Below are 21,442 nucleotides of genomic sequence, written 5' to 3'. Positions count from 1 at the left end.
TCTGACTGACTTATTTCACTCACCATAATACCCTCCAGTTCCATCCATGTTAATGTAAAAGGTAGATATTTATCCTTTCTTTTTTTTTTTTTTTAAATTTTTATTTATTTACGACAGTCACACACAGAGAGAGAGAGGGGCGGAGTCACAGGCAGAGGGAGAAGCAGGCTCCATGCACCGGGAGCCTGATGTGGGATTCGATCCCGGGTCTCCAGGATCGCGCCCTGGGCCAAAGGCAGGCGCCAAACCGCTGCGCCACCCAGGGATCCCGATATTTATCCTTTCTGATGGCTGAGTAACACACACACACGTATGTAATATGTAAGTAATGTGTGTGTGTGTGTGTGTGTGTGTGTGTGTATTCCACATCTTATTTATCCATTCATCTGCCAAAGGACTTATTGGCTCCTTCCACAGCAGTTTGGATATTGAGGATGCTGCTGCTATGACCACTGAGGTGCAGGTACCCCTTCTTTTCACTACATCTATATCTTTAGGGTAAATACCCAGTAGTGCAATTGCTGGGTCATAGGGTAGCCCTATTTTTAATTTCTTGAGGAACTTCCATACTGTTTTCCAAAGTAGCTGTACTAGCTTGCATTCCCACCAAAAGTGTAAGAGGTTTCCCCTTTCTTCACATCCTTGCCAAGATTTGTTGTTTCCTGTATTGTTAATTTTAGCCATTCTAATTGGTGTAAAGTGGTATCTCATTGTGGTTTTTATTTGTGTTTTCCTGATGATGAGTGATGTGGACCATTTTTCATGTGTCTTTTGTCCCTATGTAGGTGTTCTTTGGAGAAATGTCTGTTCATGTCTTCTGCCATTTCTTGACTGGATTGTTTGTTTTTGGGTGTTGACTTTGGTAAGTTCTTTATAGATCTGATATGTCATTTGCACATATCTTCCCTCATTCTATAGGCTGCCTTTAGTTTTGTTGACTGTTTCCTTTGCTTTTTATCTTGATAAAGTCCCAATAATTCATTTTTACTTTTGTTTCCCTTGCCTTTAGAGACAGTTTTGCAAGACGCTGCTGTGGCCCACGTCAAAAATGTTGCTGTCTGTGTTCTCCTCTATGATTTTGATGAATTCCTATCTCACATTTAGTTATTTCATACATTTTGAGTTTATCCTTGTGTATAGTGTAAGAAAATGCTCCAGTTTTATTCTTCTGCATGTGACTGTCCAACTTTCTCAATAGCATTTATTTAAGAAACTATATTTTTTCTATTGGATATTCTTTCCTGATTTGTCAAAGATTAGTGGACCATAGTGTTGAGGGTCCATTTCTTGGTTCTCTATTCTATTTCATTGATCTATGTGTCTGTTTTTGTGCCAGTACCATGCTGTTTTGATAATCATAGCTTTGTAGTATAGCTTAAAGTCAGGCATTGTGATGCCTTGGCTTTGGTTTTCCTTTTCAGCATTCCTCTGACTATTTGGGGTCTTTTCTGGTTCCATGCAAATCTTAGAATCATTTTTTCCAACTCTGAAGAAAATCTGTTGTGAGAGTGGGCACCCCTGTTGTGTTCCTGATCTTTAGAGGAAAAGCTCTCAGGTTTTTGCCATTGAGAATGATACTCACTATGGGCTTTTCATAGATGGCTTTTATAATATTGAAGTATGTTCCCTCTATCCCAACACTTCAAAGAGTTTTAATCAAGAAATGATGCTGTATTTTGTCAAATGCTTCTTCTGCATCAATAGAGAAGATTACATGGTTCTTGTCTTTTATTAATGTGATCTATCACATTGATTTGCCAATGTTGAACAACTCTTATATCCCCAGAATAAATCCCACTTGGTCATGGTGAAAAATTATTTTAATGTACTGTTGGATCATACTGGCCAATATCTTGACGAGTAATTTGACATTCATATTCCTCAGGAATTTTAGTCTGTAATTCTCCATTTTGATAGGGTCTTTGTCTGGTTTTAGAATCAAGGTAATGCTGGCCTCATAGAATGAGTTTGAATGTTTTCTTTACATTTCTATCCTTTGAAACAGCTTCAGTGGAATAGGTATTATTTCTTCTTTTGTCCATTTTTTTAAAAAAAGAAGTGTAGTCATTAAGTGACTCATATTGCCAAAATCACTTATAAATCATATGGAATACAGAGTCAAGAAATTAATGTCTGCATATGAGGTCAATTGATTCTCAAAAACAATATCAAGGTTGTTCAATAGAGGAAGAACCATCTTCTTTAAAAATAATGCTAGAACAACTGGATATCCATATCCCCCCCCCAAAAAAAATCAACATTTTTTCTACACAACAATTAACTTGAAATGGATTATAAACCTAAACAAAATATCTAAAATTATAAAATTGCTAGAAGACACTGAAACATTTTTGTGGCCTCATTTTTAGTCAAAGATCTCTTAGAAAGGACCAAAAAGCATAAACCAAGAGAACCAAATGATAAATTAGACTTGATTACAATTTAAAAGTATATTATTCTTTCAAAGATGCTATTAGGAAAATTAAAACAAGCCACAGACTAAAGAAAATATTTGTAAACCACATATCTAATCAATCATTTGTATCTAGGATACATAAAAACATTTTTAATAAAAAGGAAAATTCAATTTTTCTCTAAAATGTTTCCTGAGTAACTAAATCTATTTTCTCATCATCCCATGATATCAGTGGTGTAGCAGAGAATGTATTGCTAAGACATGCTTATCATCTCAAACTGAAAAATCTAGAGAAAAAACTAACTTAAATGTTATTGATGGAGCCAGAAATATTTAGTCTATTTAGATACATTTAGGAATATTTAGTAAGCTATGTGCAAAACTTTGAAGTTACTGAGCGTGCAGAAACATAATGAATATGCTATAAGCTCATGAAAAGAGTGCCCGCTATTTCAGTCATTAGAGAATGCTAATGAAAATCACAATTAAGTGGGGAGCCAGGGTGGCTCAATTGCTTAAACTCTGCCTTTGGCTCAGGTCATGATCTCAGGGTCCTGGGATTGAGCCCTACATCCATAGGGCTCCCTGCATAGCAGGGAGTATGCTTCTCCCTTTGCCCCCTGCCCCAACCCCTGCTTGTGCTCTCTCTCTCTCTCAAATAAATAAATAAATAAATAAATCTTTTTAAAAAAACACAGCGAGGGCACTGGTGGCTCCGTTGATTAAGCCTCTTTGGCTCAGGTCATGATCCCAGAATCTTGGGATCAAGTGTCGCATTAGACTTCCTATTCAGCAGGAAGTCTCCTTCTCCCTTTGCCTCTGCCACTCTCCCTGCTTGTGCTCTCTCTCTCTCTCTCTCTCTCTCTCTCTCTCACACACTCACTCCCTCACTCTCTCTCCCAAATAAAAAACAAAAAAAATTTTTAAACCCATAGTGAGATGTACCTACACACCAGCTACAGTAAATTAAAGACTGATTTTGCTGAGTACTGGTGATAATGTGGAGCATCTAGAACTCTCACGTACTGTTGATGGGGATGCAAAATTGTAGAACCACTTTGGAAAGTGTTTGAAATTTGTTTTAAAAGTTAATCCTACATATAGCATATGACCCAGCATTCCCACTGCTGGTGCTTACCCCAGAGCTATAAAAATGCTAGCATGTGTAGGATTTCTACCCAAATCATCATAAAACATTGCTCATAACAGCCTAAAATTTTGGATATGTGGTTTCTCTTCAAAAAATGTGTTAATATTGGACTTTTATTCCTAAAAGATAAAAAGTTATCTGGAACTGAATAGTATCTGGCTTCTTCATAAAGGGAAATTCCTCTTCACTCTGCTTCAGTTCTCACTAGTGTCTATTTTTTATACCTAATCTATCTCATTTTTGTGATGTTTCTGGTCTTGTATTTTAGGCTTTTTGTTTTCCTCCTGGCTTTTCAGATCTGGACAATAAACAGAATTTTGACGTCATGTTCCCTCTGTGTCACTAACAGCATCTAATTCTGCAAACAAGTTCAGTGAATTTCTGACACAGTTATTTCCTCTTTTCCTGTGAGACCTTGATGGAGTGTTTGTACTCACACACGCATGCTATTTCCTAGTATTTCTTTGTTTCTTTTTCTTCTCTACTCTTCCTCTTTACATCTCTATAAATTTGTGTCTTTTCAACTTCCTCTGCATAAGTCAATATGAGTGCAATTGATGTGTCAATTACAAATAAGCATTAGCATTTTGGTGTTTACTTACCATCTTTTTGTTCACCTGCAGCATCTTTTCTAAGAGCTTCATATTGAAATGTTAAGAGGTTCCATGAACTTCTCATCCTGATACTTATGTGGTGTATAACTTCACCCTCCACCCTCTACCCACATTGTAAACATAGCTGAGAGAGAAAAATTTTATGTTTAGTCCCTTGAGATTTGGGAGCTATTCATTACTGTAGCATAAATTAGCCTAACTTGATTTGTACAATGATGTACAGTTACCAGTTGAAAGTTATCTCTGCTTCATGGCATACATGCAATAAATACTTAATAACAGAACAATATGTTTTTAAGACTTTTTATTACAAAAGCTTTGAAAATGCAAAAAAAAAAGGCATTATAATGAATGAAACTCCATCTATCCATCATCCAGCTTCTATAATTGGAACATTATGCTGTTCTATCTCCCACACTTGCAACCACTGTCTAACCCAGTATTTTTTTGTTGCTACTATCATCATCATTTTTATTTAGAAGCTTAGAGGTGAAATTGACAGTCATTGAAATGTGCAAATCTTAGCTGTACTTTTTTTGACAAATGAATACAACCATGTAACTTGCATCCCTAAAATACGTCTGGTATTTCCATCTGACTGAAAATTTTCTCATGCATTTCTTCAGTCACTTTATCACCTCTACATCCATCAGAGAAGTAACCACTGTTATCATACACACATTGCAATCATACAATACACACTCTTTTGTGTCCTGATTCTCTTCCACACAAGTACGTATCACTAAATTGTATGTACTTGGAAATACAAACCTCCCTAGGACTCATTCTACCCTTCCCCTTTTCCCAAGGGGAAAAATGAATCAAGTATTTAAGAATTGAATAGACAAACATTGTCCTCACCAGGGTTAAGCATGGGGCCCATGCCTCCTTCTATAAGTTTACATCAAAGTAATGACATTCTATATTTTCAGGGAGAAAGGGTGAGGGTATTTTTCTTTTCTTTATCTACTAAAGCCTACAGTTTTCTCATAAGCAATGATAAATTATGAATTTTTCCCATTTGACAGATTACTATATAGGCAATCAGATCTGATCCAAATTCCTAAGTTCTTGAGACTTCGTGACTCTTTCTAGGCATTGTACGAGCAATGCTATTGCGAATTTCTTTTGTTTTCATACTATACACAATGGGGTTGACCACAGGTGGGAAGAAGAGGTAGGCATTGGCCATGACAGTCTTAAGGAGTGGAGGTAAGTGCCCCCAAAGCGATGCAGCAAGGAGAGGCTAATCATGGACACATAGTACACCAGAACAGCACAGATGTGTGACACACATGTGTTGAGTGCCTTCCACTGCCCAGCTCCAGAAGCTATTCCCAGTACAGTGTGAAGAATCAACATATAAGAAACTACAATGAGCAGTGAGTCCAGCCCAAATGTGGAGGTAATGACAAACAAACCCAGGATGCTATTGGGTCGAGTGTCTCCACAGGGCAATTTGATTAGATCTGAATGGAGACAGTAAGAGTGTGTGAGAGTATTGTGACCACAGAAAGGCAGGCCCTTCAGGAGGAAGAGCAGTAGGAACATGAGCACCACACTTCGTAAGGCAATGATGACACCCATCGCAATGATGCGGGGAATTGTCAGGATGGTTGTGGAGTGCAGGGGGCTGTAGATGGCCACAAAACGGTCTACAGACATAGTGAGAAGGACACCTGACTCCATTATGGTAAAAGAATGCATGGAAAACATCTGGAACAGGCAACCACCAAAACTGATTTCATTAATTCCACAGAGGAAAATGCCTAGCACAGTGGGCATGGTGGAAGCAGAGACCCCAAGTTCAACAAAGGCCAGCATGGCCAAAAAGAAGTACATGGGTTGGTGCAAAGCAGGGTCAATCCGGATGATATGAAGAGTGATGCCATTTCCTAGGAAGATGATGATGTATATCAGGCAGAAAGGGATGGATATCCAGATATGTTCTGCCTCTAGCCCTGGAATGCCAACAAGAGTGAATGTTGCAGGTGTGAATGCAATGGACCCATTGAAAATGTCATGGTGAGACTTCATTCGAAGACACAGGGAAGCACACAGGGACTAGAGAATAGAAATCTCTGGTCAGTTACTATACATCAAACTTCAAGCTCTTGATAATCATATATAAGACATTTCCTTGAGATTCCTGGGTGGCTCAGTGGTTGAGCATCTGCCTTTGACTCAGGTTGTGGTCCTGGGGTCCTGGGATTGAGTCCCACATTGGGCTCCCCAAAGGTAGCCTGCTTCTCCCTCTGCCTAAGTCTCTGCCTTTCTCTGTGTGTCTCTCATGAATAAATAAATAAAATCTTAAAAAAAAAAACCATTACCAAAGAGATGGAAAACTTATATCTGAAACAAGGACACACAGAAACCACCCTATGTGGAAGAGATTCCTGTTTAGACATGTGGAAGAGTATTTCTCCATGGGCTACATGCCAAATACAAAAGATAATGTTTAATGCTATCCTGGTACTGCCTGGCAGTACAGAAATCTCCACTGGGCCATTTAAGACAATGGAAGGCAGTTATAATAAGCATGGAAATGACAGCTTCCTGTGGAAATTGAAGACTGGAGAAGGATCTGGTAACTTTCTGCAGTTTGTACAGGAGTGAATGTAGGTAGCAGAAGGGATATAGCAGAGTAATAAAAGGAATTCATGGCTCTAATACTTAATATGCTTGTGATCTTGAGAGAGCCACTTAATTATCTGAGATCCAGGTATTTGATATAAACACAGTAATGGTTACATAGGGTAATGTATGTAAATTGTTTGTCATTATATTTGGATCAATAAATATTCAGCTCAAGAAATAAAAGGAACAATTAAATATTAGAAAACAGGGCTAGTTTCTCCCAGTTTTTAGTATTTCCAATGTCTTTTTTTTTTAACTTACCAGTTCACTCTTTCTCCACCTACTATCCATAGGTGATGGGGAAAACTTCTCCGTATTTTGTAGGAAGGTAAATGTCTCCTATTGGAACCTGGTGTCCAAAGCCATCAGGATCTCACAAGCTGAACACAATGGTAAGGACTGAGGTTAGGGCTAGGGTTCTTTATCTCGAACAAATTCATTAACACTAAAATTCTCCTCATCTGTAGCAGAACCTTCGGTGTGAAGGTTAGGAATCAGAGGTAAAACTCAGGGCGAGGCGTAGATTAGAGACGGTACATGAAAGTGAAAGTGAAGTATTTTTCTCATATTGGGTTCATGCTCTTGGTTAGGTATAATCAGTGGAGTGCTAATAAAGGTAAAAAAAAAAAAAAAAAAAAAAACCCAAAACAGCTGTCTGAGTAAAATGCCTGATCTGTACCAGTTGCCAATTTCTTTAGTTAAATACTCGCATTAAACAATTACAAGCAATTGAGCAATTACAAGCCACCCATGTGATGTTGCTGAATGCAGAGCTGAGATATTTATAAGCAGCTTTCTCAACCTGATGCCAGGCAGTACCAGGAGAGCATTAAACATAACTACAACTGATCCTAGATATCACATACTTTCCTACCAGGTTAACTGACAGCAGGCACATCAATCCATGCCTCCCCTTTCTTGCTGTTTCCTTCTGATCAGGCTGTAAGTCTAGTTACTACTTTCCTTTATATATGCTTATTTGATTGGCAGTTAAGGCATAATGACATGGAATACTTGAGGGAACAATTAAGCAGTGAATAGTAATCCTTGGAAACTTCAGCTGGATTCCAGAGAAAGGGAGGGAACAAGTCCTGCTGACAGGCTTGCCAAGAAATATATGTTAAGAGTTTATAGATACAAAAGAAGATAAAGAGACAACAAATAATTAATTTTTCATTAATTATTATTTAAATATAGAACACTTTCATATTTGAATGTTTTTCTTTCTATTGTCTTTTGACTTTATTTTTGTCCTATGAAATATACATGTCATACATAGCTTTTATGTAGTCAACATTCCTCTTTATAACATATAGTCTTTATATGTTTTTTATAACAGCTATCCCATACACAAATTCAGTTTTTTTATACAGCTATCCCATACATAAATTCAAAAACAGATACAAACTCTACATAGAAATGGGAAGTGATCTAGATACTGATATAGACAGCAATTGTGATGGGAGATTTTAATAGAATTGAGAGAAAGCAAGGAGAGAAGAGAAAACTTTAACTCCATCTGGAATATGTTTTGGGGACTTGGGTAACCAAGGATTTAATTTAATTATTAACAAATGTAGAGACTATTTTTATTACATATTAATAGATAATTTGGTACTTCGTCAACCATTTTGAGGCAATATATGTTTTAGTTTAAATTTTTATATAAATATGTACCCATATGACTCTTGACTCTGTATTCTGCCTTTGGATCTAAATGTCTGTTATGTCCTATTCATAGTGCTGCAATTATTGTTTTTATAATATGTAAGTTTGTATCTAACTGGTCAAATAATTTAAAAACATTTTCTTACTAACTTCTATATTTCTTCCTTTAAACAGTACAAACCAGCACATATAAGAATAAAGCAAGGACATAGATATAAACGTTAAAACCATAAAATTCTTAGGAAAAAAATATAAACTTCCATGACCTTGGATTTGACAATAAATTCTCAAATGTGACACCAAAGCATGAACAACAGTAAAAAAACCATAGATAAATTGAGCTTCATCAGAGTTAAAAATTCTGACATCAGATGACATTATCAAAAAGTACAATGATAACCTACAAAATGGAAGAAATATGCGCAAATGATACATCTGATAAGGGTTTAATATCCAGAGTATATAAAGAACTCAAGTAATTCAAAACCAAGAAGACAACCCAATTTTTTTTTTAAAGCCAGTGGACCTGTATGATTATTTCCCTAAAGAAAATATGCAAATGATCAAGGGTACATGAAATAACGATCAGGACTACAATGAGATACCACTTCATACTTACTAAAATGTCTAGAATTTTAAAAATTAAAAACTAGTAAGTTGTGAAAAAGATAGGGAAAATTTGGAACCACCATACATTGCTAGTGGGAATGTAAAATGGTGCAAATTCTGTGGAAAGCTATCTGGCAGTTTCTAAAAAAATTAGGCATAGAATTTATATAATGCAGTAATTCCACTCTTGAATATGTACCCCAAATTAAAAACAGGTACTCAAACAGATACTTGTACATGGATGTTCACTGTAGCATTATTTACAATAGCCATATTGTGGAAACAACCAAAGTGCACATCAGCAGATTAATGTATAAAACATCGTATATACATACAAATGGGACATCATGCATCCATATAATGGAATAAAGTATGAATACATGCTACAAGATGGATGAACTTTGAAAACATTATGTTGAGTGAAAGAAGCCAGATACAAAACATAAAAATTATATTATTCCACTTATACAAGTAAGCAAATTCATAGAAATGTAAAGTAGATTAGAGGTTACTAGGGGAATAGGAAGTTACTGGTTAAGAGGTATAGTTTCTCTAACTGATCTGATCTGTCTGTTTTTCAAAGAAAGACAAATAACATGATTTCATCCATATGTGGAATTTAGGAAACAAAACAGATAAATGAAAAAAAAAAACAGATAAATGTGTGGGTAGGGGGAAAAAAAGGAGAAGGGGAGACAAACTACAAGAGACTCTCAATGATAGAGAACAAATTGAGGATCTATAGAAGGAGGTGGGGGGGGATGGGCTAGATGGGTGATGGGTATTAAGGAGAGCACTTGCTGTGATGAGCACTGAGTGGTGCATTTAAATAATGAATCACACATTCAGTCTTCAAATATGCGTATTTTACTGTTAGAGCATATTTCAATTCAGATGCTAAATTTTCCTTGGCAATACTTGATCTATATTTAGAGTTCATAAAACTGAGTGTTGGAAAAGTAAATAATAGTGAAAGGGAATATAAGGGAAGGGAGAAGAAATGTGTGGGAAATATCAGGAAGGGAGACAGAACATAAAGACTCCTAACTCTGGGAAACGAACTAGGGGTGGTGGAAGGGGAAGAGGGCGGGGGGTGGGGGGGAATGGGTGGCGGGCACTGAGGGGGACACTTGACGGGATGAGCACTGGGTGTTTTTCTGTATGTTGGTAAATTGAACACCAATAAAAATTAATTTATTAAAAAAAAAAGAAAAAGTAAATTCACATACCCAAATTGTTCCAAACATACTTAAAAGTTTTCCAAAAACTGACTCCAGTATCAGTTTTAAAGTATCTGGTTAAAGTTTTTGCATGGATTACATGTTGATATGATAATATTTTGGACATACCAGGTTAAATAAAATGTTATAAAAATTAAAAAATAATAATAATAAATAAAATAAATAAATAATGAATCACTGAATTCTACTCCTGAAACCAATATTGCAGTGTATGTTAACTAGAATTTAAATACAAAATTGAAAGAAAACAAAAGACAAAAATTTGAGTGTTCCTCTGTTTTAATAAAAATGTTATTTCTTCCTCTCCACCCCCTCCCCAAAAGAAAAAGAGGTATAGAGTTTCTGTTTGGAGTGATGAAAAATTTTAGAATTGGTGGTGATATTATATAACATCCAAAATATTAATTCCACTGAATTGTATGTGTAAAAAGTATCATTATAACAAGTGTCATGATACATACATTTCACCACAATAAAAAAATTGAAAAAAATCAGCATGCAAACAATAACATAGATTAGCATTTGATTGGTATTATGTTGAATTTATAGATTGTCTTGGAGTCAATATTATTACAATGAACAAGATGAAATAAATATTTCCTACATTTATTTCAGGCATATATATCTTTCTGTTTACTATTTTATACTATTTTTTATTTTTTAAAGATTTCATTTATTTATTTGAGAGAGAGTGAGAGACAGAGAGAACATGAGCAGGGCAAGCCCTGATACAGGACTAGACATCAGGACTCTGGGATCAACACCTGAGCTGAAGGTAGACACAACCAATGGAGCCATCCTGACATTCCTTGATTACCATTTTAAATGACATCATTTTTATTGCATTTTTCCATTCATTATAGCTGCTATAAAACATTACTGATGTTTCCTCCAGCTTTATTGAGGAGATTATTTAAAGATTGCTTATATTGGATATGTGTAACTTGTGACACGATATAGGTATCCACTATGAAATACTCAACAAAACCAAGCTAATCAGCATATCCATCACTTCACACCTGTACCATTTTCCTATTTTTTTTCTCTTTTGTGATGAGAGTACCCAAGATCTATCCGCTCAGCAAATTTTAAGTACACAATACAGTATAAAAATTTACGGATATGTATGTTGTTTTTGTGGAACTCCGTTGACTTTTCTATGCTTTATAAAGCCTAGGAAAATAAGTAAATAAATAAATAAAAACAAATTGATAAACAAAATCTAGAATTTATCTTTTTTCTTTCCCCAATTCTTACACTTCTTTAACTTGTATTAACAAAAACTCAAGTATAACACGATATTCTACAAGTCTTCACACTGGGTATACTAGTCTGTTTAGCCTCTTCACACTTTGGGATACATGTTCTTGATACTCTATGCTTTATATCATAGTTCACCATACCTGAGACCACTTAAGGCAGACAAAAATCATAAGTAGGAAGATTTATTCTTCTGACTCTGTACTCTCTCTAAATCTGCCTCTGGGGAAAGTTATTGCTCAGCTACCCAGATGACGTATACCTTAATTCTCTGGGGCTCAGAATCTGATTTTATTTTATTTATATTTTTTAAAAATTTCTTTTTATTGGAGTTCAATTTGCCAACATATACAATAACACCCAGTGCTCATCCCGCCAAGTGCCCCCTTCAGTGCCCATCACCCAGTCACCCCAACACCTGCCCACCTCCCTTTCCATTAGCCCTTGTTTGTTTCCCAGAGTTAGAAGTCTCTCATGTTCTGTCCCCTCTCTGATATTTCCACTCATTTTCTCTCCTTTCCCCTTATTCCCTTTCACTATTTTTAATATTCCCCAAATGAATGAGACCATAAAACGTTTGTCCTTCTCTGATTGACTTAGCATAATACCATCCAGTTCCATCCACGTTAAAGCAAATGGTGGATATTTGTCGTTTCTAATGGCTGAGGAATATTCCATTGTATATATAACCACATCTTTATCCATTCATCTTTCGATGGAAACCGAGGCTCCTTCCATAGTTTGGCTATTGTGGACATTGCTGCTAGAAACATCGGGATGCAGGTGTCCCGGCGTTTCACTCTGTATTGTTGGGGTAAATCCCCAGCAGTGCAATTGCTGGGTCTTAGGGTAGTTCTATTTTTAACTCTTTGAGGAACCTCCACACAGTTTTCCAGAGTGGCTGCACCAGTTCACATTCCCACCAACAGTGTAAGAGGGTTCTCCTTTCTCCATATCCTCTCCAACATTTGTTTCCTGTCTTGTTAATTTTCCCCATTCTCACTGGTGTGAGGTGGTATCTCACTGTGGTTTTGATTTGTATTTCCCTGATGGCCAGTGATGCAGAGCATTTTCTCATGTGCTTGTTGGCCATGTCCATGTCTTCCTCTGTGAGATTTCTGTTCATGTCTTTTTCCCATTTCATGATTGGATTGTTTGTTTCTTTGCTGTTGAGTTTAATAAGTTCTTTATAGATCTTGGATACTAGCCCTTTATCGGATAGGTCATCTGCAAATATCTTCTCCCATTCTCTAGGTTGTCTTGTCTTTTAGTTTTGCTGACTGTTTCTTTGGCTGTGCAAAAGCTTCTTATCTTGATGAAGTCTCAATAGTTCATTTTTGCTTTTGTTTCCCTTGCCTTCATGGGTGTATCTTGCAAGAAGTTGCTGTGGCCAAGTTCAAAAAGGCTGTTGCCTGTGTTCTCCTCTAGGATTTTGATGAAATCTTGCCTCACATTTAGATCTTTCATCTATCTTGAGTTTGTCTTGGTGTATGGTGAAAGAGAATGGTCTAGTTTCATTCTTCTGCATTTGGATGTCCAGTTTTCCCAGCACCATTTATTGAAGAGACTGTCTTTTTTCCAGTGGATAGTCATTCCTGCTTTGTCAAATATTAGTTGACCATAAAGTTGAGGGTCCACTTCTGGATTCTCTATTCTATTCCATTGATCTGTGTCTGTGTTTGTGCCAGTACCACACTGTCTTGATGACCACAGCTTTGTAGTACAACCTGAAATCTGGCATTGTGATGCCCCCAGCTATGGTTTTCTTTTTTAAAATTCCCCTGGCTATTCGGGGTCTTTTCTGATTCCACACAAATCTTAAAATAATTTGTTCTAACTCTCTGAAGAAAGTCCATGGTATTTTGATAGGGATTGCATTAAATGTGTAAATTGCCCTGGGTAGCAAGGACATTTTCACAATATTAATTTTTCCAATCCATGAGCATCGAATATTTTTCCATCTCTTTGTGTCTTACTCAATTTATTTCAAAAGTGTTCTGTAGTTTTTAGGGTATGCATCCTTTACTCTTTGGTTAGGTTTATTCCTAGGTATCTTATGCTTTTGGGTGTAATTGCAAATGGGATTGACTCCTTAATTTCTCTTTCTTCAGTCTTATTGTTAGTGTATAGGAATGCCATTGATTTCTGGGCATTGATTTTGTATCCTGCCACACTGCCAAATTGCTGTATGAGTTCTAGCAATCTTGGGGTGGAGGCTTTTGGGTTTTCCATGTACCATGTATCATGTCATTGGTGAAGAGGGAGAGTTTGACTTCTTTGCCAATTTGAATGGCTTTTATTTCTTTTTGTTGCCTGATTGCTAAAGCTAGGACTTCTAGTACGATGTTGAATAGCAGTGGTGAGAGTGGACATCCCTGTCTTGTTCCTGATCTTAGGGGAAAGGCTCCCAGTGTTTCCCCATTTGCTGTGGGTTTTTGGTAGATGTCTTTTAAGATGCTGAACGATGTTCCCTCTATCCCTACACTCTGAAGAGTTTTGATCAGGGATGGATGCTGTATTTTGTCAAATGCTTTCTCTGCATCTGTTGAGAGGATCATATGGTTCTTGGTTTTTCTCTTGCTGATATGATGAATCACATTGATTTTTTACGAGTGTTGAACCAGCCTTGCATCCTGGGGATAAATCCCACTTGGTCATGATGAATAATCTTAATGTACTGTTGGATCCGATTGGCTAGTATCTTGTTGAGAATTTTTGCATCCATGTTCATCAGGGATATTGGTGTATAATTCTCTTTCTTGGTGGGGTCATTGTCTGGTTTTGGAATTAAGGTGATGCTGGCCTCATAGAACGAGTTTGGAAGCATTCCATCTCTTTCTATCTTTCCGAACAGCTTTAGTAAACAGGTATGGTTTCTTCTTTAAACGTTTGATAGAATTCCCCTGGGAAGCCATCTGGCCCCGGACTTTTGTTTCTTGGGAGGTCTTTGATGACTGCTTCAATCACCTCCCTGGTTATTGGCCTGTTCAGGTTTTCTATTTCTTCCTGTTCCAGTTTTAGTAGTTTGAGGTTTTCCAGAAATGCATCCATTTCTTCTAGATTGCCTAACTTATAGGCATAAATCTGCTCATAATAAGTTTTTAAGATCGTTTGTATTTCCTTGGTGTTGGTGGTGATCTTGCTTTCTCATTCCTGATTTTATCAATTTGAGTGTTTTCTCTCTTCTTTTTAATAAGACTGGCTAATGGTTTATCTATCTTATTAATTCTTTCCACGAACCAACTCCTGGTTTTGCTGATCTATTCTACAGTTCTTCTGGTCTCTATTTCATTGAGTTCTGATGGAATCTTTATTAACTCTTTTCTTCTGCTGGGGGTAGGATCTATTTGCTGTTTTTTCTCCAGCTCCTTTAGGTGCAAGGTTAGCTTTTGTATTTGAGTTCTTTCCAGTTTTTGGATGGATGTTTGTATTGCGATGTATTTCCCCCTCAGGACTGCTTTTGCTGTATCCCAAAGATTTTGAATGTTGTATCTTCATTCTCATTAGTTTCCATGAATCTTTTTAAATCTTCCTTAATTTCTTGGTTGACCTTTTCATCTTTTAGCAGGATGGTCCTTAACCTCCACATGCTTGAAATCCTTCCAAAGTTCTTCTTGTAATTTAGTTCCAATTTCAAAGCATTATGGTCTGAAAATATGCAGGGGAGGATCCCAATTTTTTGGTTAAGAGCTGATTTGTGACCCAGTATGTGGCCTATCCTGGAGAAAGCTCTATGTGCACTTGAGAAAAATGTGTATTCAGTTGCGTTTGGATGTAAAGTTCTTTAAATATCTGTGAAATCCCTCTGGTCCAGTGTATCATTTAAATCTCTTGTTTCTTCAGAGATGTTGTGCTTAGAACATCTGTCAATTGTAGAAAGCACTACATTGAAGTCACCAAGTATTATTGTAGTATTATGTAAGTATGTCTTAATTTTGGTTACTAATTGATTGATATAATTGGCAGCTTTCGCATTCGGGTCATAAATATTGATGATTGTTAGGTCCTCTTGTTGGATAGATCCTTTAAGTATGATATAGTGTCCCTCTTCATCTCTTACTACAGTCTTTGGGATAAACTTTAATTTATCTGATATAAGTATGTCTACCCCTGCTTTCTTTTGAGGACCATTTGAATGGTAAATGGTTCTCCAACCTTTTATTTTCAGGCTGTAGGTGTCCTTAGGTCTAAAATGAGTCTCTTGTAGACAGCAAATAGATGGGTCCTGCTTTTTTATCCAGTCTGAAACCCTGTGCCTTTTGATGGGGTCATTAAGCCCGTTCACATTCAGAGTTACTATTGAAAGATATGAATTTAGTGTCATCATGATACCTATTCAGTCCTTGTTTTTGTGGACTTTTTTCTTGGACTTCCTTTTTCTATTACAGAGTCACCGTTAGTATTTCTTGGAGAGCCAGGTTGGTGGTCACATATTCTTTCAGTTTCTGCCTATCTTGGAAGCTCTTTATCTCTCCTTCTATTCTGAATGAGAGCCTTGCTGGATAAAGTATTATTGGCTGCAGGTTCTTCTCATTTAGGACCCTGAATATATCCTTCCAGCCCTTTCTGGCCTGTCATGTCTCTGTGGAGAGGTCTGCTGTTATCCTAATGCTTCTCCCCATAAAAGTTAGAGATTTCTTGTTTCTTGCTGCTTTAAGGATCTTCTTTCTATCTTTGGAATTTGCAAGTTTCACTATTAAATGTCAAGGTGTTGAGCGGTTTTTATTGATTTTAGGGGGGGATCTCTCTATCTCCTGGATCTGAATACCTGTTTCCCTTCCCATGTTAGGGAAATTCTCAGCTATGATTAGTTCAAATATATATTTTGGACTTCTGTCCTTTTTGGCACCTTCAGTAACCCCAATTAAATGTAGGTTTTTCCTTCTGAGGCTGTCATTTATTTCCCTTAACCTATTCTCGTGATCTTTTTTTTTAAGATTTTATTTATTTATTCATAGAGACAGAGAGAGAGAGCGGCAGAGACACAGGCAGAGGGAGAAGCAGGCATCATACAGAGAGCCTGACGTGGGACTCAATCCAGGGTCTCCAGGATCACACCCTGGGCTGCAGGCAGCGCTAAACCACTGCGCCACCAGGGCTGACCCCTCATGATCTTTTCATTGTTTTTCTCTTATTTCCTCAGTTTCCCTCCTTGCCATCAACTTGTCCTCTATGTCACTCACTCGTTCTTCTACCTTGTTAACCCTCATCGTTAGGAACTCCAGTTTGGATTGCATCTCATTTAATTTTGAATTTAATTTGCATCTCATTTAATTTTTAATTTCGGCCTGATTAGATCTAAATTCTACAGTCATGAAGTCTCTTGAATCCTTTATACTTTTTTTTAGAGCCACCAGTAGCTTTATAATTGTGCTTCTGAATTGGCTTTCTGACATTGAATTATAATCCAAATTTTGAAACTCTGTAGGATAGAAGACTGTTTCTGATTCTTTCTTTTGAGGTGAGGTTTTCCTTCTAGTCACTTTGCTCAGTGCAGAGTAGCCAAAAACAAGTTGTACTGGAAAAAGGAGAAAAGAAGAAGAAGAAGAAGAAGAAGAAGAAGAAGAAGAAGAAGAAGAAGAAAAGGGGGGCAAACAGAAAACAAAAAACAAGGGGGAGTTTCCTCTGGTTCTATATATTGTAAATCCCTCGACTTCCCCTCGAACTTTCCAGTGCTGCTTGGTCAGTAACTTGCTTTTCTGCTGTCCTTCTACCTGGTCTTCTGGTGGAGGGACCTGCTGTGCTGATTCTCAGGTATGTGCATCTGGGGTAGCAGCCCAGCCCCCTGCCAGGTGCACAGCTCAGTGGGAGTTGTTTTTCCTATAAGGCCCCTGCTCAGTCCCAGGTACAAGGTGACACCAGGAGGAACAACAATGTCAGTGGCCAGCTGTCTAGTTCTGGAATCAGCTTCCGCAATAACTACTGCAGCTCAGAATCTGATTTTAAATTCCTCAGCATCCTATTATGAAAGACCATTCTCATGTTAATAATCTTAGTGTCCTGTTTTTTTTAATTGTGTCTGGAAGACTATGTCAGTTTTCTCTAAACTCCTCCAGGGCTCACCATTTCTATCTTGTGTGGTATTCTATCTTTCTTAGTCATTGTTACCCATCTGGAAATTTAGTGGTCATGGAGATGATAGGATATGGCACATTGCCTTCAAAATTTCTAGGGTAATGGCTCAGTAATGGTGCCTCCATCAGCTAAAAACAGACAGTGCTCTCCTAACTCCTTCAGCATCTACACATCCCTGAGCCCTCAACTTGAAAGTTTCTTAAAATTGTCAACTCAATCATTGTTTACTCTATCATATTTCATACATTCTTAGTGGGAAATTGGCATTTTCTTAGATCCCCATTGCCAAAATCAAGCATTAAAAAGTCCTTCAAGGCTCACTTAAAACACACATTTAAACAAATATTTTGCCAGCTTATTGTAATTGAATTGCTCTCTGACTCTTTTTCATTCCTTGGAGAATTTGACCCTAAACCAGAATCTTATTTGCTGCAACTTTTATCAACATTTTATGTGATTTCATATCTTTTTTAAAAAGATTTTATTTATTTCTTCATTAGAGACAGAGAGAGAGACAGAGAGAGAGAGAGAGAGAGAGAGAGAGAGAGGGAGAGAAGCAGGCTCCTTGCAGGGAGCCTGATGTGGGACTCATTCCAGGTCTCCAGGATCACACTCGGGGCTGAAGGTGGCGCTAAACCACTGAGCTACCCAGGCTGCCCGTGATTCCCATATCTATAATGAAGATCCATTCCAATAATTTTCATATGAATTATTGTTACCAGAGCTAGGTTCGGTTTGCTGGGTTGTTTTTTTAGTTTCTCGGTTCATAATAATTACCATCATAATCAAAATAAAATTTACATTGATTAAATGCCAAGTACATCATATGATATATTTCATTTAATTATCAAGTTAGTAAAGAAGGTACTAAAATAATTCCATTTTACTAGTCAAAAACCAATAGTTACATAACAGGACAATTTTGTAGAGTTACTGTGGGACAGGCAAACCCAAAATTCCAACATCAAAGTATTTTTCTTAACCCCTAAAATAGACTTACTTGCTCATATCCAAGGGAGAAAACATATGTTTTGAGCCAAGATAATTATTCAGAAATCCAAGGATCAAGGAAACAGCCTTTAATTTCTCACATTGACATTATACATACATTAAAGTGTGTTACACATTACATGGTATATATATAATAGAAAAACAAAGAAAAAAAAAACTATCCCATAGAGGGATGCAAAGGTTCAAGAAAATACTTCCAAGTTCATTTTTTGCTTTCTTCAAGTGTAAATAACGTCAGATTTCATGTTCTTATAGCATGTGATAGGCCTTGAGGAAGGAGAGATCATAAAATATTTACATATTTCAAGATTGCAAAAATATTTTCTTGAATGAAGACATTAAGGTACAGTATAGAGACAAGCTTATAGAAAATTATATTTCATGAGATTAGAGCCATTTACATAAGATTATTGGTAAACATCCTATGTAATCTATTATTGCCTTTTAATTTTGGACTCAGTATGACATTTTTAATCTTTTAGTCCCTCCCTCAATGAAGTCTCTGTTGATAACAGGATACTTCCTTGGTGATTTGGACCTGAAGCTGCTAATATATTGGGGAAAAAAGTATTAACTTTTAAGTTGTCTACATGGTCTCAGATGGGTTCATTTAATTTATTATTTGTTTTAATTCAATATTATCTGTTCCTTCAGTAACCTATATTCTGTGTTTATGCCATATAGGAGACATTATGTCAGTGAGACAGAAAATATATCATTTTAGAACTCACAATTCTATTTAAGAAAAAGGTGCTGATAAAAATAAATATGGTTAAGTGACCTCATGCTACTAGGCAATTGTTTACTGATTGCAGTGGGAGAGTTTTATATTTCAGCAGAATTTCAAATGTCTGTGCAAAATCTCACAAACTCACCATTCTCAATTCCCAGCTGTACCCAAAAAATTTCCATCTGGGTTCAATTCTAAAATACATTCCTCTTTTCTCAGAGATATCTTATGTTTGCTTAGAAATAAGGTACAATGCAAGAAAATAGCAGGTCTAGGAGAATTAGGAATATCATTAGTTTTTCCATGTCCTTAAGTGCTTTCTGAAAATACACTGGTAACTTTGGCATTTACTGTCCTTTTAAGTGTGTTGGGGATTCTTTATAGATTTCAATCATTCTGATTCCTCATTCAAATATTATGTGTGTGTGTGTCTGTGTGTGTGTGTATGTGTTTAATTCAGAAATATGCAGCGTTTAGCATCAACCTTCATTTTAACAACAAGTGCTGATGAATGAGAAAAGCAATATCACTCGGTCTTGAATCTGTTTGGTCTTCACCCCATAAATGATGGGGTTTAGCATAGGGGGAACAACCACATAGAGATTGGCTACCAGGATGTGGATGTGGTGAGGGATGGTTTTACCCCCAAAACGATGGGCAAAAAATGAAAAGAATGCTGGGGCATAGAACATAAGGATGACACAGATGTGAGAAGCACATGTGTTGAGGGCCTTGAATCTGGCAGCCCAGGAAGGTATCTGAAACACTGTGCAAAGGATCATGGTGTACGACATAATGATGAACACAATATCCAGTCCTGTAGACAGTAGGGCCACAGTCAGGCCATAGATGATGTTGACCTTGATACTGTCACATGCCAATCTGGCAATGCCCATGTGCTCACAGTAGGAGTGGGGAATGATGTTTCTCCCACAGTACCTAAGTCGGTAAACCAGGAAGATGAATGGAAGGCAGATGATAAGGCTCCTGACCACAGCCGCTATGCCAATCTTCCCAGTGGCTGAGGAGGTTAAGATGGTGGTGTATCTCAGGGGGTGACAGATGGCCACATAGCGGTCAAATGCCATGGCCAGGAGAATAGCAGATTCTGCCACAAAGATGAAATGTATGAAGAACATCTGGGATACACAGCTACCGAAGGATATATCCATGGACTGGAACCAGAAGATGGCCAGCATCTTGGGGGCCGTGGCTGTGGAGAGCAGCACATCTGCCGAGGCCAGCATGGAAAGGAAAAAATACATGGGCTCGTGGAGACTGCGCTCAGTCACAATCAGGAAGATCAAGAAGCTGTTGCCTATGACAGCCAACACGTACATGGAACAGATAGGGATGGAGATCCAGGGGTGAGAATCCTCCAGCCCTGGGATTCCAATCAGGACATACCACATATCCTGGGTATTGGTGTGGTTGTAAGAGAAAGGGGCCATCTCCTGCAGCATATTCAGGACCTAGTACCTTGAATAAAAACCACAGGGCAGACTGAGAATTGAAGAGCACCACTGGTTGATGTAGCATCAGAATTTCTTCCCCAATATGTTCTTCTCTGTGGAACCACAGTGAGGTGTATAAACCAGCCTAAAATTGCACTCTGACTCATTACATGGAAATTTTAAAACATCTCTTGAAAAAATAGTTACCATTTGATAAGTGCTTAATATATGTCTAGTACTCCCAAAATTTAAACTCATTAAATCTTCACAATAGCCTGTCGAAAACACTTGAACAATAATCCTTGATGTGAATATCGTTCTTATTCCCACAGATGAAAAAAAAGAATCCCACAGACTTTGAGCTTCCTGACTTAGGTCCCATTAGAGCCAAAGAGTGAAAATGTGAAAGCTCCGATCTTAACCACCATCGAATGTTGCCTATACAAAAACACGTCATCAAAATTTTCACTGATCCTACCCCTGAGTAACAGAGATACATGTGAAATTGATCATACTGCTTATTGAAGAGGGAGGGAATTCGGTTTTACCAAGAGAGATTTCAGACCATGTATACACA

The 21,442-nt window shown here is 37.2% G+C and overlaps 2 protein-coding genes across 2 annotated transcripts; both read right to left on the bottom strand.

Moving 5' to 3' along the window:
* Nucleotides 1-5,243: 5,243 nt before the first annotated feature.
* LOC121476135 (olfactory receptor 51G2-like) lies at nt 5,244-6,217 on the bottom strand. The gene is given in 2 exon segments (XM_041729876.1): nt 5,244-5,404; nt 5,407-6,217. Coding segments are annotated over 2 exon segments (972 nt in total).
* A 13,685-nt stretch (nt 6,218-19,902) lies between these two features.
* Nucleotides 19,903-20,862, bottom strand: LOC121476134 (olfactory receptor 52Z1-like). Its single transcript, XM_041729875.1, has one exon. The coding sequence runs from the start codon at nt 20,860-20,862 to the stop codon at nt 19,903-19,905; it is 960 nt and encodes a 319-aa protein (XP_041585809.1).
* Between the last annotated feature and the right edge of the window lie 580 nt (nt 20,863-21,442).

This window comes from Vulpes lagopus, chromosome 15 (genome assembly GCF_018345385.1).
Source record: "Vulpes lagopus strain Blue_001 chromosome 15, ASM1834538v1, whole genome shotgun sequence".
Classification (NCBI taxonomy): Eukaryota; Metazoa; Chordata; class Mammalia; order Carnivora; family Canidae; genus Vulpes; species Vulpes lagopus.
This window is presented reverse-complemented; position numbering and strand designations above follow the sequence as displayed.

Bases quoted from the DNA above. Each gene is read 5' to 3' on its own strand.
- LOC121476134 (XM_041729875.1), bottom strand. From the start codon at position 20,862: ATGGCCCCTTTCTCTTACAACCACACCAATACCCAGGATATGTGGTAT.